This window comes from Ylistrum balloti, unplaced genomic scaffold (genome assembly GCF_031769215.1).
Source record: "Ylistrum balloti isolate Yb309-2 unplaced genomic scaffold, AGI_CSIRO_Ybal_v1 Utg370370, whole genome shotgun sequence".
NCBI lineage: Eukaryota > Metazoa > Mollusca > Bivalvia > Pectinida > Pectinidae > Ylistrum > Ylistrum balloti.
In genome coordinates this window covers 1,195,112-1,212,571 of record NW_026782260.1, presented here as the reverse complement: position 1 = coordinate 1,212,571, position 17,460 = coordinate 1,195,112, and the positions used below count along the sequence as shown (strand labels likewise).

General features: G+C 35.6%; 1 protein-coding gene across 1 annotated transcript in view; it reads right to left on the bottom strand.

Moving 5' to 3' along the window:
• Positions 1-1,433: 1,433 nt before the first annotated feature.
• LOC132553976 (cyclin-dependent kinase 14-like) overlaps positions 1,434-17,460 on the bottom strand; it is a 46,582-nt gene continuing 30,555 nt past the window's right edge. The window contains exons 5-18 of the mRNA XM_060218268.1: positions 15,342-15,505; positions 14,774-14,865; positions 13,992-14,071; positions 13,278-13,372; positions 12,880-12,942; positions 12,342-12,403; positions 11,693-11,754; positions 11,145-11,265; positions 9,363-9,456; positions 8,439-8,502; positions 7,972-8,072; positions 6,671-6,761; positions 4,822-4,970; positions 1,434-4,623 (exon numbers count right to left, since the gene is read on the bottom strand). Coding sequence (XP_060074251.1) covers positions 4,846-4,970; positions 6,671-6,761; positions 7,972-8,072; positions 8,439-8,502; positions 9,363-9,456; positions 11,145-11,265; positions 11,693-11,754; positions 12,342-12,403; positions 12,880-12,942; positions 13,278-13,372; positions 13,992-14,071; positions 14,774-14,865; positions 15,342-15,505 — 1,214 coding nt within the window. The 3' untranslated portion in view covers positions 1,434-4,623; positions 4,822-4,845. The remainder of the gene's footprint in view (positions 4,624-4,821; positions 4,971-6,670; positions 6,762-7,971; positions 8,073-8,438; positions 8,503-9,362; positions 9,457-11,144; positions 11,266-11,692; positions 11,755-12,341; positions 12,404-12,879; positions 12,943-13,277; positions 13,373-13,991; positions 14,072-14,773; positions 14,866-15,341; positions 15,506-17,460) is intronic.

Below are 17,460 nucleotides of genomic sequence, written 5' to 3'. Positions count from 1 at the left end.
GTGTTTGACTCGCTCCCATCAGTCAATGCTAAGAGGTAACACCACTCTTAGCAATAAGTCCACACTGAGTGTTCGACTCGCTCCCATCAGTCAATGCTGAGAGGTAACACCACTCTTAGCAAAAAGTCCATGCTGAGTGTTCATGTCACTCTCATCAGTCAATGCTGAGAGATAGCCCCACTCTTAGCAATAAGTCCATGCTCAGAGATAGCATCATTCTCAGCAATAAGTCCACACTGAGTGTTTGGTTTACTCACACCAGTCAATGCTGAGTGATAGCACCACACTCAGCAATTAGTCCATGCTCGGTGATAGCCCAACTCTCAGGAATAAGTCCATGCTCAATGATAGTCCACACTCAGCAATAAGTCAATACTCAGTGACAGCCCACTCTCAGCAATAAGTCAAAACTCACTGATAGCCCACTCTCAGCAATAAGTCAATACTCATTGATAGCCCACTCTCAGCAATAAGTCAATACTCATTGATAGCCCACTCTCAGCAATAAGTCCATGCTCAGACTTAGCCCCACTCCCAACAAAGTGTTAAGCCCAGTTTATTCTGTGCTAACCCAATCTCATACATATACATTCAGTGACTGCTTTATTAGGTACCTTCCCTCAGGTACCATATGTGGCACAACGACACAAAGCTTAAATCTAAATCCTAACAAATACTTTAACATAACAACAATGGAATAAAGAGATTGACATTATTGTCATATTATGCATGATTTATGGCACAAAATAAAATCAATGGAAGCAACATGCTAACAGAGGCAGTATCCGCAATATTCTGGGCTTAAGCAAGTCTAGAGGTTGTACAGAAGCTATCTTTACAGATATAAAACTGTCTCTCCTATACTGTTAACAACCAATAACTTGTTTCTCAAACCCAGGTGTATCTTGGAATAAAATCGATGCTTGGTTGTCACATAATCGGTTAACAAATCTTTACACTTGATGACAATAAACAATAGCCAATGGCATGGAAGACAAAAATGATTGGTGCAGATATTTAGACATTTTTGTCCAAATAAAAGCGTTTTAACAACAAAAAAAAAAAAAAAACAAAACAGTGAGATTATAATAAAACACCCCTGTCCATTTGTACTAAAAAATCATTCTCACACTAATTGTTCTATTTCCCTGCACTCATTTTTTTTTTTTTAATAAAACGACATTTTAAAGAAAATAGAGTTTCTCACATCAGAATGTATTTATATTGATATCTGTGTAATGTTGATTTCAGTGCTTTTATCAGGGAGGGGTCATTTTATAGAATTTAACCCCTAACCTGACAATAAAACTTATTTTTCACAATGGAACAATTGATTCTATTGGTTTTATTCTCAAAATATCTATTTTGAGTGAATTAATTCTTTTTTAAAAAAAAAAAAAAAAAAAAAAAATAAAAAATAAAAATATCTTAAAAACACCCCTCACAGTATACAGGTTTTCACTTTGTAAACTTATGAAAGCAATATATTCATAATGCCAAATATTCATGTAATTTCATATTAATGTAGATCAATTTCAGTTAATTTCTGGCAAAAACACTCTGAAATATTGACTCTATCTTAAATAGGCTTATCAAAATGTATATAAAATTGAACAATTTCATTTAGAATAATCACACAACTATTTAGATATTTCCTGCAACATATTGTTGTATAAAACATTTTCTGAAATGTGTAACAATAAAGTGTCAGACTGATTTAAGATATGAATAAACATGTGAGAGTAACACCAGAAAAGCAGATATACCTCTGGTAATAAAAACATATAATTTTAGAACCTAAATCATGAGACTATTTGTTTGGTTTTTCTTTTTTCAATGACTATATAGAATCAATTTCATGTAAAGCGCAGCTACAGAGACTAGTAGATGGATTTACAGAGATATAAAATACACTGGTTTTCGTTATGCTAAAAATACATAAAAGACGGGATACAAACATTTCTGGTTTGATTCATAATGGTCTTTTGCTATATATATATATATACATACAGGTCTAATGTTATCACAAATTATATATAAACTGTACACAATACTGAAGGTAAGGAAAAATATTGCCACTTTAAGTAAAAAAAATCACAGCAGAGCACTAATAATAAAGGATCTATCAAGCACGAAAAACAAAATTGACGCAAAAACGCTATCAGCAGCTAAAAATCAACTGATACAAAGACAGCGAAAAATCTGACTAGGACCTCATGTCATGACTAAGTTATATCGTTTCCATGGTTACCATCAACAGGGAAAGTAACCTTAGCAACAGTACCTAAGGATAATTACCATGGTTACTGTGGTCACCAGTAAAATGGTATCTAGGGATAGTTTCCATGGTTACTATATAAAGGGACAAATCCCATTGTTAATTGTACCTGGATACTGTTGCTATGGTGAGTGTATAACCATTTAGAGTTTCTTGTGAAAATCGTCCACCATGAAAGGCAACAAGGCATTGTACAACATGAGCACAATTGTCACATATAACTGAAGTGTCAATGTAAAAAAAAATTACACGTTGTAGCAGATCGAAAACTTGTTAATAACAACTAATATGAAGACAACCTTATAATAATCCATTACTTACGAAACGAAAGTATGTATCATTCTGTTAGTTAAAATCAATGAGATTTTTTTTTAGAATCGTCATATCAATGTGACAAATTAAAAAAATAAAAACCCTAAACAACTACAATTCATTTTATCTAGTTACGTTTGATTTCTCCGTCATTTGATTTCACTCTTTCAACTTAAATAGTACACATTGTTTCTGATAAATGTATTACATCTTTGTAATAAAATGGAGGGAGTGGCGGGGAGGGGCAGAGGTTGGGGGCGGGATTAGCTTGCCTATTTCAAGAATAGGCCATGAGGCCATGAGGCCTAAGGGGTATGCATTGCTTACCTGTCTACATAAAGAATTTCAAATATGACAAATAATTTCTCTATTGGGTTTCAATTGTTTGGTCAATTAGAAATCAGATTCATCAATCATAAAAATTGCTTCACACCAACTTTGGACTCCATCCTTGTAGGCGAGAAGAATTTTTAAGAACTTACATTTCTCACCTTTACCTACACATCTCTGGAGTCAGATGTCTGATGTTAGCAAATTTCCTATCTTTCCAATTTTCAACCCTGCCCCAGATGGCCGAGTCCCATCATTTATACAACATTGATTTTGTTAGTTGAAGTTCTTTTGACTGTACAGCATCAATGTTAAGACCCATCGGAAATCTTCATGCTAAATCCACTTCACTTTCTGGTACAAATAATTGATACAGACATCAAATACATGCACTAGAACTGTGGTTGGTGTTGACAATGGGTGTAAACATAATCCTACCCATCACTTTCTCCAAATAGGCAAACTAGGAGATTAATTCAGTAGCCCAAAGCAAATTACTCTCATCAATTCTGTAGATTTATTGAGGATAATGCTACCTTACTACAGAGTTAATCTGAAATTGTCTCCCTTATATTACTGCAAGCAATAAGCCCATATCTGTGAAAAACAGACCCCTCCCACATCTAATACTATTCACAAGAAATATCAACAAGTATTATTCCACTATTCACTGAAAAAAGCCCATCCGTGACTTTTTGTCCGAAGTAATTGTTGCCCTACACCCCACCCCTCTTTCCATCCAAACCGAGTCTACGGAAATAACATTAATCTAATCTATCGTTCCGGAGAAATTTTTTTTTTGTTTTTCTTTTTATTTATTGTTATATTCTCATCTTCCTCCAACTCTTAAAGATCATTCAAAATGCCAAAAAATAAATGGATATATATTGTATGATAACAGAAAAGTTTCTCTAGAACATTCTAAAATTCTTGACTGTTGGAAAGTCTTAATTGTTATCACAGATAAGTTTGATGGTGCAATCTCTTGGGAAAGAGATACTAATCTTAGTAAGGTAGCATACAACCTTAAGTCATCATCAATCATCTTGATTTGTTTTCAATAACAAAGAGTAGTAATAAAATGGAAAAGATTTTTCAGTGTCAGCAAAATGCTATTGACTATGTTTCACATAGTACTGAGTTGCTTCCAAGTCAGGTGACCATCAGCAAACCAATGAGGATTCAGGTAACAAAACAATCGTCCAATGAGGGTGAAGATTACAAAATATTGCCAACAAAAAAAAAACTGTATAAACTTGTGATAGCTCCAGCCGACACGATACAACAACACATATTAGTGACATGGTCAAATTCACCGTAAACATTGGGGTTTAGTAACTCCCCACCATATTAGGTAAAGTCATGGCAATGATTGGAGATGATTGGTGAAGATGAAATCACAAAACGATGCCAGATGAAGAATAATGAATATTTTGGAAAAATGTACCAGCAATGACACCTCCAAACATCTATATTGGTGGAGGAATGTGACGATGAGCGTAATACCTCCAAACATCTATATCGGTGGAGGAATGTGACGATGAGCATAATTACACCTCCAAACATCTATACTGGTGGAGGAATGTGACGATGAGTGGTGATAATGTAAATTTCAGTCTATACAACAACAAAGAGTAATGACCACCCTCTTGCATATAACAACATAGTCGCTCGTTCTCCCGTCCTAGTCAGCACACACGCTCCTGTAACACAAAACAGAAGCCTACATTAATCTCGAATAGACTCAATTTCAGTAATATACTTTTTTCCTTAAATATAGGAAAACATTTTGATAAATGATCAGCGTTCTGTTACCATCAAACCATAAGATCAGTGCTGAAGTATTACATGTAGTATCGCAAGGTTTGTAAAGGCCTTACAATAACAGATTTCAGTAGTACCTTGTAATATATATCCTTGTGAGTTTACACTTTGAGTGTGGTTCGTATCCGGGTCCGTTCTCTAGGGCGGCTAGGAGAAACGGTCGGGGCAATAAGTTCATCTAGTTCTGGTAAGAGCTTCAGTCCCGGAATGTTAAAAATAGAGGACACTGAAATAAAGTAAATAGGTCATTGAAAAATGTTAAAGTGTAATGTATATTTAAGATAAAATAAATTTAAAACCAAGCATAGCACATGGTATATTATACATTTTGTAAGACATTTTGTGAATGAGGTTCCTGAAAAATGAAATTTCATATTACATTGTACCATATAATTGATATGTGATACTAATTTGATATGAAAAATTAGCTTACTAATTAAGTATTGGCTTGCATGGCAGTTGTCATTATAACTCACATGTAACCACGAAAGTATTGGCATATTGGAATTATCTACACAATAAGTTCAATGTAGTCCTATTACTAAGTAAGGAGATTTAATTTAAGTTTCCAATATCTCCTGATCATTGTTCTAGCAATTCAAACCTAAAGAATAAATATACGTACATAAACATACTTCTTTAGACTTAAACTGTCAGAAACTTCAGGCATGTACCAGAATAAAGTCCTTAGGATTCAATTTATTGTTTGGCACTATTCCAGTAATCATCGATCTCACTCCAGGTTTGTTAAGGACTGTAACTCCAAGTTTTGTTTAGGGCTATTCCAGTAAAACATCTATCTCACTCCAAGTTTTGTTTAGGGCTATTCCAGTAAAACATCTATCTCACTCCAAGTTTTGTTTAGGGCTATTCCAGTAAAACATCTATCTCACTCCAAGTTTTGTTTGGGGTTATTCCAGTAAAACATCTATCACACTCCAAGTTTTGTTTAGGGCTATTCCAGTAAAACATCTATCTCACTCCAAGTTTTGTTTAGGGCTATTCCAGTAAAACATCTATCTCACTCCAAGTTTTGTTTGGGGTTATTCCAGTAAAACATCTATCACACTCCAAGTTTTGTTTAGGGCTATTCCAGTAAAACATCTATCTCACTCCAAGTTTTGTTTAGGGCTATTCCAGTAAAACATCTATCTCACTCCAAGTTTTGTTTAGGGCTATTCCAGTAAAACATCTATCTCACTCCAAGTTTTGTTTGGGGTTATTCCAGTAAAACATCTATCTCACTCCAAGTTTTGTTTAGGGCTATTCCAGTAAAACATCTATCTCACTCCAAGTTTTGTTTGGGGTTATTCCAGTAAAACATCTATCACACTCCAAGTTTTGTTTGGGGTTATTCCAGTAAAACATCTATCTCACTCCCAAGTTTTGTTTGGGGTTATTCCAGTAAAACATCTATCACACTCCCAAGTTTTGTTTAGGGCTATTCCAGTAAAACATCTATCTCACTCCAAGTTTTGTTTAGGGCTATTCCAGTAAAACATCTATCACACTCCCAAGTTTTGTTTAGGGACTATTCCAGTAAAACATCTATCTCACTCCAAGTTTTGTTTGGGGTTATTCCAGTAAAACATCTATCTCACTCCAAGTTTTGTTTGGGGCTATTCCAGGAACACATATCTATCCCTAATTTTTGTTTTTTTTTATTGTTAATTTACCTGGAATAGACAGGACACCAAGCCATGGAGAGGAGTGATTTATATCAGATTTCTTGGGTCAGGTAGATGTTTTACTGGAATAGCTCTTACCAGACAGAAAAGTGGCAGTAACTTAGCGTAGTTCCAAACACTGCTTAGATACGGAATATAACTTAACAATTTTCAACCAATAAGAAAACAGTATGAAACAGCAGGATGACAGCAATATACAGAAGATCTTTGATTTTCACATCATAAAAGTATCACCTACCATCTGGAAGTTCATAAATCTTTGGGGGAAGATCTGCAAAATACTCTGAATGCATGGCTTTCTGAGCGGATATTCTCCGTAATGGATGCATCTGCAAAAGAGATTAACTTTGATGAAAATACATTCAAACCGTGATCGACTTATACCTGTCTTATTCTGGACCTTAATTAGGCTGTGCTGTTTGTCTCTGCTGAAGATAAACAGGTCGTAGGGAGTACTAAGCCGAGCATACTTGAGTACCGAGCCAAGTCTGTGTATTTCGTAAACCTCCAGTCAGTGGAATAGGTGCATTGCAATAATCACTCCGTTTGGTCGTTATTCACCTTGACCATACAGTAAACTCGGTGCGAAGCAGGTTGTAAACAACTGACATGACCAATTAATACTGTCAAATTATACACGGATTAGCATTGATCCAATCAATGTATGCGATTTCTTTCCTCTCGTTTTACTGTCACTTTATAAATGCTACATTGAGGCCCTAACTCAGCATAACAAGCAGGATGTTAACAAGTGTATTGTGAAATAGTTGTGGTGTTTCACTACACACTCTGATCCCTCCAAGAATATACCTATGTATCACATCAAATATATTATTGTAAACCTCAAAGACATATTTTGATAAACATCAATCCGTAGTCACACATATCAACGAAAAGTCTGAATCCACACTCTACATACTGATTTCTCAATGCTAACTTCCATCAATAAACACCCAATACTTCCTTTTTTGGGCTTACACAATTTCTTCATCACAATATGAAGAACAAAATAAATCCTGCCATTTGTTTCAAAGGATTATTTATTATTATTATGATAAAAGTCACTTTTCAATATTCCTAACAGCTCATTGTCCTCACCAATCTGTAGTTTTCTGCCTTGCTTGCATCTTTTAAACATGTGGTCATGGCTTTGGGTGATGTTGACTTGGAGAGTTCAAACTCTAATTTACAATACTTATTTACATTTTTTCAGACTGACTGAAGGCTTACCATACTTATTATACCGGGTGAATATCAGAAATATTCAGTAATAACTACAACAATCAAATACAACACAAACAGATGAAGGGTCAAAATGAAATAAAAATAAAAAATCAGAGTGTTGTTATCATACTCAATGAACAAGTTATCATCTTTCATTAAATACCTGCCTATGTTAAGAGCAGAAGAAATTGACAAAATTTCTATAAATTGAAGTCGAGCCTTGTTCTATGTAAGAAAAGTTCCAGAAAAGAATATTTTTGCAATGTCATCTTGGTAATGTATTTTTGAATGGCGTTTCCATGGCAACAAATTTACCTGTAGGAATTGTGAGGCAAGACACGTGGCATGTGGAATGAACCCCAGTTTAGGGATGACTGTGTCCAAGGGGCAGGGCACTGGGTACAACACAAACTTTTCTGAAAGAGATTATAGATGTCACCATTAAAACATCATTTGTACCAGTATATTGAATTGCTTTATGTGCCAATTTTTCTGAAACAGACTGTAGTATATCATCAAATATTATTTTGAAGTTTATGGTAAACTAACATACACTAAAAAGCAGATTTGAATTTATAAACCATGCATGCTGGAAAAACAAACATGTATTTCATAATTGTCAAAAAAAACCCAAGAAATTTCTTGCATAAGAACCATCATCGAAAAAAATCAGAAAAGGAATTTTTTGAAACAGATTGTAGTTGCCATTTCTTACAACTTTTCTTGAACAGAACATAGATCACATGGAGAAAACATCCAGAATACATGCAGTATACACTTACTGAGGTCGTAGTTGGGATACTTAGAAACACCCTCCCAGGCCTGGTCAGTCGGTGTCCCAAGTGCCTGTAATTAAAACATAAGTAAACCAGTACTAATACCACTGAGCCAGAGTTATATATATACATGTTCACTGACCTGTTGCATGTCTTGGTATGAATCCTAATTGTCAGTGAAAGGTGATTTCACAGTCAAAACCTTGTTATCTCAAACGAGTATAACTCAAAGACCCTGTTTAATTTGAAGCGTTTCATCGGTCCCTGCCTTACTTTAATTAAAATATTCAAATAATCACTTAAATTTAATATATTCTATGATCTCAAAGTTTTCCCCATGGTTCGAGGGGTTCAAAGGGTTCAAGGGGTTCAAAGGGTTCAAGGGGTTCAAAGGGTTCGAGGGGTTCAAAGGGTTCGAGGGGTTCGAGGGGTTCGAGGGGTTTGAGATAATGTGGTTCTACAGTTTTGATATCCTATCTATATACAGTTATCTCCTTTACTATATGTCATGAGTATCAGAGCCAATGTGAGAAATGGTGGACAGGGAAGAATAGTTGACAAAGCCAAAGGTATATTGACATAGGTATGCTAGGCTTCATATCATCAAAAAAATACAAAATTCTGATACATGTTGACAATATAAGTTCCCTGGTAGGTTGTTACGTGGGGGGGGGGGGGGGGGGGGGGGGGTTACTGACATTGTATAGTTTATAGAGAACTAAAATCATTCAATGACTTTAATGAGAAGTCATGGTTTACGTATAACGGAACTGTGATTATTATCTCACAACCTCAACAGAAATGTCGGGGATTTTTGTTGTGTTATTTTGATTTGCTCGTCAGTCTGGAATATAAATGATAACTTTTCATGATAAATCTTTCAATAAATATTTTCAAAAAGAAAATTAATTACTGTGCAATCATTTTTACCCTGAATATCTTGTCTAGCTGGTCCACTGAGTCCTTCATACCAGGGAAGGTAGCCATGCCAGATATCATCTCCGTGAATATACAACCCACACCCCTGTACAGATGGAAAATTGTCAAAAAAAAAATAAAAAATTGTTAGAAAAAAATATAATCATTTAAAATATATAATACAGAATGGTAAATAAGACACGCTGAAGGATTTTTGCTAAAAAGCAGGAAAATACTGTTAAATGGTTTTCTTTTCATGAACTCCTAAAAAATTGAATAGTTATGGGAGTCGCCTTAGTTATCTCCCCTTGCACAAATGTCGAGGCCACGAGTAAGAAATGTTTAGTGCAGGACAAATAAACAAGAGGCCCATGGGCCTTAACGGTCATCTGACAAAAAGCAAGCCAAACCTAGAAAGTGGGTTGAGGTCATTCATTTGAACAAACTTGGTAGCCTCTCCTCCAAGCATCTTACAGGCCCAATATCAGCACTCATGGACTTTTGCTTGTTGAGAAGAAGTCGTTGGTATATTTTAACATATTTGACCCCTGTGACCTTGAAAGTGGGTTGAGGTCATTCATTTGAATAAACTTGGTAGCCTTTCCTCCCAGCATGCTACAGACCCAATATCGGCACTCATAGACTTTTGCTTATTGAGATGAAGTCCTTTGTATATTTTATCCTTCCCCTGTGACCTTGAAAGTGGGCCAAGGTCATTCATTTGAACAAACTTTGTAGGGCTCCATGCCAGCATGCTATGGGCCAAGTATTAGCCCCCTAGGCCTTCTAGTATTTGAGAAGAAGTTATTAAAAGATTTTGACATATTTGACCCCTGTGACCTTGAAAGTTGTTCAAGGTCATTCATTTAAACAAACTTGATAGCACTTCATCCGGGCATGCCACAGGCACAATATCAGCAATCTGAGCCTTTTGGTTATTGAGAAGAAGTTGTTTAAAGATTTTAAATTTGACCCCTGTGACCTTTAAAAAAAATTCATAAAAAATTGTGTCACAGGCCCAAAAACTCTGAGCCTTTTGGTTAATGAGAATTGTTTAAAGATATATAATATTTGACACCTTGAAAGTGGGTTGAGGTTATTCATTTGAATAAACTTGGTAGCCTTTCCTCCCAGCATGCTACAGACCCAATATCGGATTTTTTGCTTATTGAGATGAAGTCCTTTGATATTTTAATACTGTTACCTTGAAAGTGGGCCAAGGTCATTCATTTGAACAAACTTTGTAGGGCTCCATGCCAGCATGCTATGGGCCAAGTATTAGCCACCTAGGCCTTTTAGTATTTGAGAAGAAGTTATTTAAAGATTTTGACATATTTGACCCCTGTGACCTTTAAAGTGGGTCAAGGTCATTCATTTGAACAAACTTGGTAGAGCTCCATGCCAGTATCCTCTGTGCCAAGTATTAGCCCCCTAGACCTTCTAGTATTTGAGAAGAAGTCGTTTGAATGAAAAGTTTACGGACGGCGCACGGCGCACGGCGGACGACGACGGACGAAGCATGATGACTATAGGTCATCGGACCCTTCGGGTCCAGATGACCTAAAAATCATAAAGATCCCTAGGTTAACTATCAAAACTCAGACAAGCAATTTTTCTTCACATGCCCGACTTTCCTCCAGAAGTCTGGGAATTAACCAGGTACACATATGTTTGCTCAAAAGTGTGTTCATCAATGTATATATGAATATTACATCAAAATCGATCAGAGAAATGTCTATATGATACCCTAAGGTACAGGAGAGATGTAATGTAGCTACTGTATAGTGTACTGACCACATGTCCAGTGAAGTGGAGTAATTTGTGGAGCCAAGTAGAACATCCGGAGGCCGGTACCATAGAGTCACTACTTCGTGGGAGTAAGTGTGACTTGGAATGGACTTCGCTCTTGCCAACCCTGTAGAAAAGAGAATGTTTCGTCACAAAATCAAACACAGATACAAAGCTGAGAGGTTTTAAATAAAATTTACTTCAATCTATCAGCGATGTACAAAATAATACTTATAATAATAAGAATATGAGAATAATACTTATAATGATATATCATTAATTACTTATTCATTAATAAGGTTTTTATCATTCCAGGCTATAACAACATATTTCATCTGTTGTTTTCAGTCAATGATAAACATCCACAGCATAAATACAACTACATTCAGTCCATCCCTGTGAACTTTGTCAGATGAAATGAGAGATAAATTAACATGTATTACATATAAACAGTGAGTTATCAATTATGTCGACTTTTCCACAGGAAATTAAGGATATATCAACACGTTATGAGGTAATATAATAGTGATGTATTAGAGTAAGAAAATACTCACCAAAGTCAGCCAGTTTCAGTTCGCCAGTTTCATGAATAAGCAAGTTTTGTGGTTTTAAATCTCTGAAATGATAATAAGATCAAGTTTAAGTGATAATGAGGTCAGACCTGATTTATTAGAACTCCATCCAGATGGTCTATTCCTACGTGTTAATTATCATGTAACACAGTCTTAACTTTTGACCTCTAGTAAAAGTTAATTCATTGTTAGAGGTTGTCTCCCCTTAATAGCTGTCTTTTGTGTCTGTTTAGGACTAATTATCAACAACACCTAAGACCAAATGAGGTTGTGGTCACAGCAAGCTTCATATATTCTACCACAGCTTTACTTCAAAATTTATTATAGAAATATCAGCAAAGTATGAATCCTGATAAAATAATCACTACAGATTAAAGATTCTCAATCCCTGTTTGGGACAGTGTTTTGTCATGATTCACACTACAAACTAGAAATCTATGTAATACCATTAAAAAGACCAAGTATCATGCAATCAATCTCATCCTCATTTTTCTTATAATCTGAATAGAATCGAGAAATTTTTCATAATTTTTTTTATGTACAATGACAAATATTGGGGAAATTCCACATCCTGAAAACAGATCCTTTGATTTATTGAAACACGAGGTCATTAACTGTCCAGTCTACTGACCTATGGAGAATTCTGCGCTGATGACAGTAAGCCAGCCCTCGAAGTAACTGGAACAACAGGAGCTGTGACAACAGAAACAATTATAAGTCATTGTTACATCATATACAAGTCAGTCACAATAAATGTTGGTCACTGTGATACCAATATATACATCATAGTGATACCAAATCTATGTCACTGATATCATTTATAGGTCACTGTGGTGATACCAAATATAGGTCACTGATACCAAATATAGGTCAGTGATACCAAATATAAGTTACTGATACCAAATATAGGTCACTGTGGTGATACCAAATATAGGTCACTGATACCAAATATAGGTCACTGATACCATATACAAGTCATTGATACCATATATGGCTCATTGTGATAGCAAATATATGTTAAATATAGAAGTTGATGGTGTGATGGTATTGCATGACAAACTGTAACACTACACCTCCCTTAAGAGAGTGAGAGTGGAAGGGTGGGTGGGGGTGGGGGTGGGGGGGGGGGTGTTGGTAAAAAAAACATCTAACTATAACAAGGTACCTACCTTTACATTAAAAGCGTTGAGACCTCCTGGGTGTTTCTCCAGGTACTGACTGAGGTCTGTGTGCTGAAAAATAAAAACACAAAATGTCATATCAAAAGTTAAAAATGAGTATCTCTTGCATCTATAAACATTAACAACCAATCACAAGAAACTTTCAGTAAGCAAACACATTTCGTGAAATGTTTGCTGCACGTGTCTAGTGACAGAAGAAACAGCATTCACCAGACTATGAATACTATTGGGTCAGTGTCAAATTACCTGATTTAACATTTTAATTTAAACAGATTTAAATAAATCAAGGAGAACGAAATTAAAATGTCTTCTGACTGCATCACCTTTATACAGAAACTAAGTTTATGAAAAAAAAAAATCTGTAATGGTAAGTAAATGATACTTACAACAAACTCAAACACGAACGTTAACGTTTCTTTGGTGTGTATGATGTCATGTAGTGTGACAATGTTAGCATGCTTTAGGCCCTTCAGAAGTGAGGCTGAAAATAAAATATCAAAGTATATTGTTACAGGTCAAACATGTCTCAGATTTATTGTGTGTACAAGAAACAAGAGGCTAAAAGGGCCTGTATCGATCACATATTCTGCAGCTTTTAAAGAAATTACTTAAAGCCAATGTCACAAATACAGCCACAGCATTATGACTTTGGGTTTTTTGGTTATAATAAGAAGTTGCTTGAATAATTTTAATCAAGTCAAGGTCATAAAGACTTGAAATTATTTCATTACAGAAAGAAAGTAAATATTGTTATATGTTAACTTTTGTGAACTTTTGGCTACTTGATGATTTAACACATTTGACTTCATTGACCTTGAAAAAGGTCAAGGTCAATCATTTGAACAATTTGAGCAAACTCCACTCCAGCATGCTGTATGTTAAATATGACAGTGGGTCATTTGATTATCAAGAGAAAGTAATTTAAATGTGAACATCCCAGGTCAACAGCTACCTGTAAACACTCAGCTGTTTACAGGTTACTATCCTCGGTCAAGAGCTACCTGTAAACATTCAGTCGTTAACAGGTAATTATCCTTGGTCAAGAGCTACCTGTAAATACTCAGTCGTTTAAAGGAATACAATCACAGGTAAACACTAACCTTCCCTGATGGCAGTAAACGGAGCTCCCTCCTCAGCTTGTAATCGGATTTCTTTCAGAGCAACAATCTGATTAGTTAAACTGGAATGGAAACATTTCAACTAATTAAAAGTTCACATCTCTGAGTAACACCTGTCTAGCACACACCCAAGATACCAAAATACCTTTCACAAATCATCAGCTCATTTTGATAAAGTCTTAAATCTACCCAGTAGTTGGCAGAATATCACATTGTATAAGCCAATCCTAGAATACTGTCACAAAATATATCTATATCAAGTGCCATGTATTTCAAGGAGAAACATCATAAACAGTCAATATGTTAATTTGATCCTTTTTGACAATTAGCAAAAACACAGGCAAGCCTTTCTAGTTGTAAAACTTTTTCTATCCAGTATGGCCTTAACTTGCTTATAATGATACTGACACAAAAATTCAGTTGAAACGGATGACAAAGAAAAGCATTTAAAGCTGTATACCACCTATATAATAAACATTTTTTTGTCTGATGTAGGTCAAAGGTCAAAATCTAGGTCAGAGTGACCTACTTTTGATGCACGACACGGTGTCTCACCAAGGTGATCTTATATCACATGTATTAAGTTCACGTGATTGGTTGTGTTGAATTAAGGGCCCAGAAAAGATAGCGTAAATTTACTAATATTTCTTTGTGAAGTGTAACATTAACATTGGTAAAGAGACAAGGAGGGGACTAGATGCTCCCCTGAAAATTGTCGGGGAACATTATGAAATCACAGAACTTACCATCCATCTTTAGCTTACCTACTGAAGCCTTTATACACAGTTGCATAGCTTCCTTCTCCAAGCTGTTCCAACTTCTGATAAGAATCAGCTTTCCCAAATGGTGAATTCCCCTTAAAACATAATCATGAAGCAAAGGGGTCAAACACATAACACAAAGACAAGGGGTGGGCTTATTACAGGACAATAAAACCCAGGGTCAAACACATAACACAAAGACAAGGGGTGGGCTTATTACAGGACAATAAAACCCAGGGTCAAACACATAACACAAAGACAAGGGGTGGGCTTATTACAGGACAATTAACTTCAGGGGTCAAACATATTAAACAAAGATAAAGAGTGGGCTTATCATAGGACAAAGATACAACATTGGATTTGCAACTTTACTGAACACCAATACATTGGTTTGCTTATTTCAATGCAGAGGCTTACTGGCTAATAAATATTGGTATTTTTTCTGAAACTGATTGGCTATATTTGATATGGAGTGACAAATTTGATGATAATAATTTCTATGTCTAATTAATGTACACTAGTGTGATCATTTGTAACTTATATATATATATATACAAAATACAATACATACTCCGTAACTTGATGTTCGTTTTGGAGAAAACTGCCGTAGATACGTATGACCTTCCGATTTAGGTCTCTCATGTTTTTCATTATCAGGCGGCGAGTCAAGATCAAACGTTCCGTCTAGCATGTCCCCAGCTGAATGATGTCGCTTCACCGGAGCATGGTTCTTATCTGTCACAGACAATGGAACATGGTTCTTATCTGTCACAAACAATGGAACATGGTTCTTTTCCGTCACAAACAATGGAGTATGGTTCTTATGTGTCACAAACAACAAAACATGGTTCTTTTCCGTCACAAACAATGGAGTATGGTTCTTATCTGTCACAAACAATGGAACATGGTTCTTATCTGTCACAAACAATGGAACATGGTTCTTATCTGTCACAAACAATGGAACATGGTTCTTATCTGTCACAAACAATGGAACATGGTTCTTATCTGTCACAAACAACAAAACATGGTTCTTTTCCGTCACAAACAATGGAACATGGTTCTTATCTGTCACAAACAATGGAACATGGTTCTTATCTGTCACAAACAATGGAACATGGTTCTTATCTGTCACAAACAACAAAACATGGTTCTTTTCCGTCACAAACAATGGAACATGGTTCTTATATATATATATATATGGTTCTTATCTGTCACAAACAATGGAACATGGTTCTTATCTGTCACAAACAACAAAACATGGTTCTTTTCCGTCACAAACAATGGAACATGGTTCTTATCCGTCACAAACAATGGAACATGGTTCTTATCCGTCACAAACAATGGAACATGGTTCTTATCTGTCACAAACAATGGAGTATGGTTCTTATCTGTCACAAACAACAAAACATGGTTCTTTTCCGTCACAAACAATGGAATATGGTTCTTATCTGTCACAAACAATGGAACATGGTTCTTATCTGTCACAAACAATGGAGTATGGTTCTTATCTGTCACAAACAATGGAACATGGTTCTTATCTGTCACAAACAATGGAACATGGTTCTTATCTGTCACAAACAACAAAACATGGTTCTTTTCCGTCACAAACAATGGAACATGGTTCTTATCTGTCACAAACAATGGAGCATGGTTCTTATCTGTCACAAACAATGGAGTGTGGTTCTTATCTGTCACAAACAATGGAACATGGTTCTTATCTGTCACAAACAACAAAACATGGTTCTTTTCCGTCACAAACAATGGAACATGGTTCTTATCTGTCACAAACAATGGAACATGGTTCTTATCTGTCACAAACAATGGAACATGGTTCTTATCTGTCACAAACAATGGAGCATGGTTCTTATCTGTCACAAACAATGGAACATGGTTCTTATCTGTCACAAACAATGGAACATGGTTCTTATCTGTCACAAACAATGGAACATGGTTCTTATCTGTCACAAACAATGGAGCATGGTTCTTATCTGTCACAAACAATGGAGTATGGTTCTTATCTGTCACAAACAATGGAGTATGGTTCTTATCTGTCACAAACAATGGAACATGGTTCTTATCTGTCACAAACAATGGAACATGGTTCTTATCTGTCACAAACAATGGAGTATGGTTCTTATCTGTCACAAACAACAAAACATGGTTCTTTTCCGTCACAAACAATGGAACATGGTTCTTATCTGTCACAAACAACAAAACATGGTTCTTTTCCGTCACAAACAATGGAACATGGTTCTTATCTGTCACAAACAATGGAACATGGTTCTTATCTGTCACAAACAACAAAACATGGTTCTTTTCCGTCACAAACAATGGAACATGGTTCTTATCCGTCACAAACAATGGAGTATGGTTCTTATCTGTCACAAACAATGGAACATGGTTCTTATCTGTCACAAACAATGGAACATGGTTCTTATCTGTCACAAACAATGGAACATGGTTCTTATCTGTCACAAACAATGGAACATGGTTCTTATCTGTCACAAACAATGGAACATGGTTCTTATCTGTCACAAACAACAAAACATGGTTCTTTTCCGTCACAAACAATGGAACATGGTTCTTATCTGTCACAAACAATGGAACATGGTTCTTATCTGTCACAAACAATGGAACATGGTTCTTATCTGTCACAAACAATGGAACATGGTTCTTATCTGTCATAAACA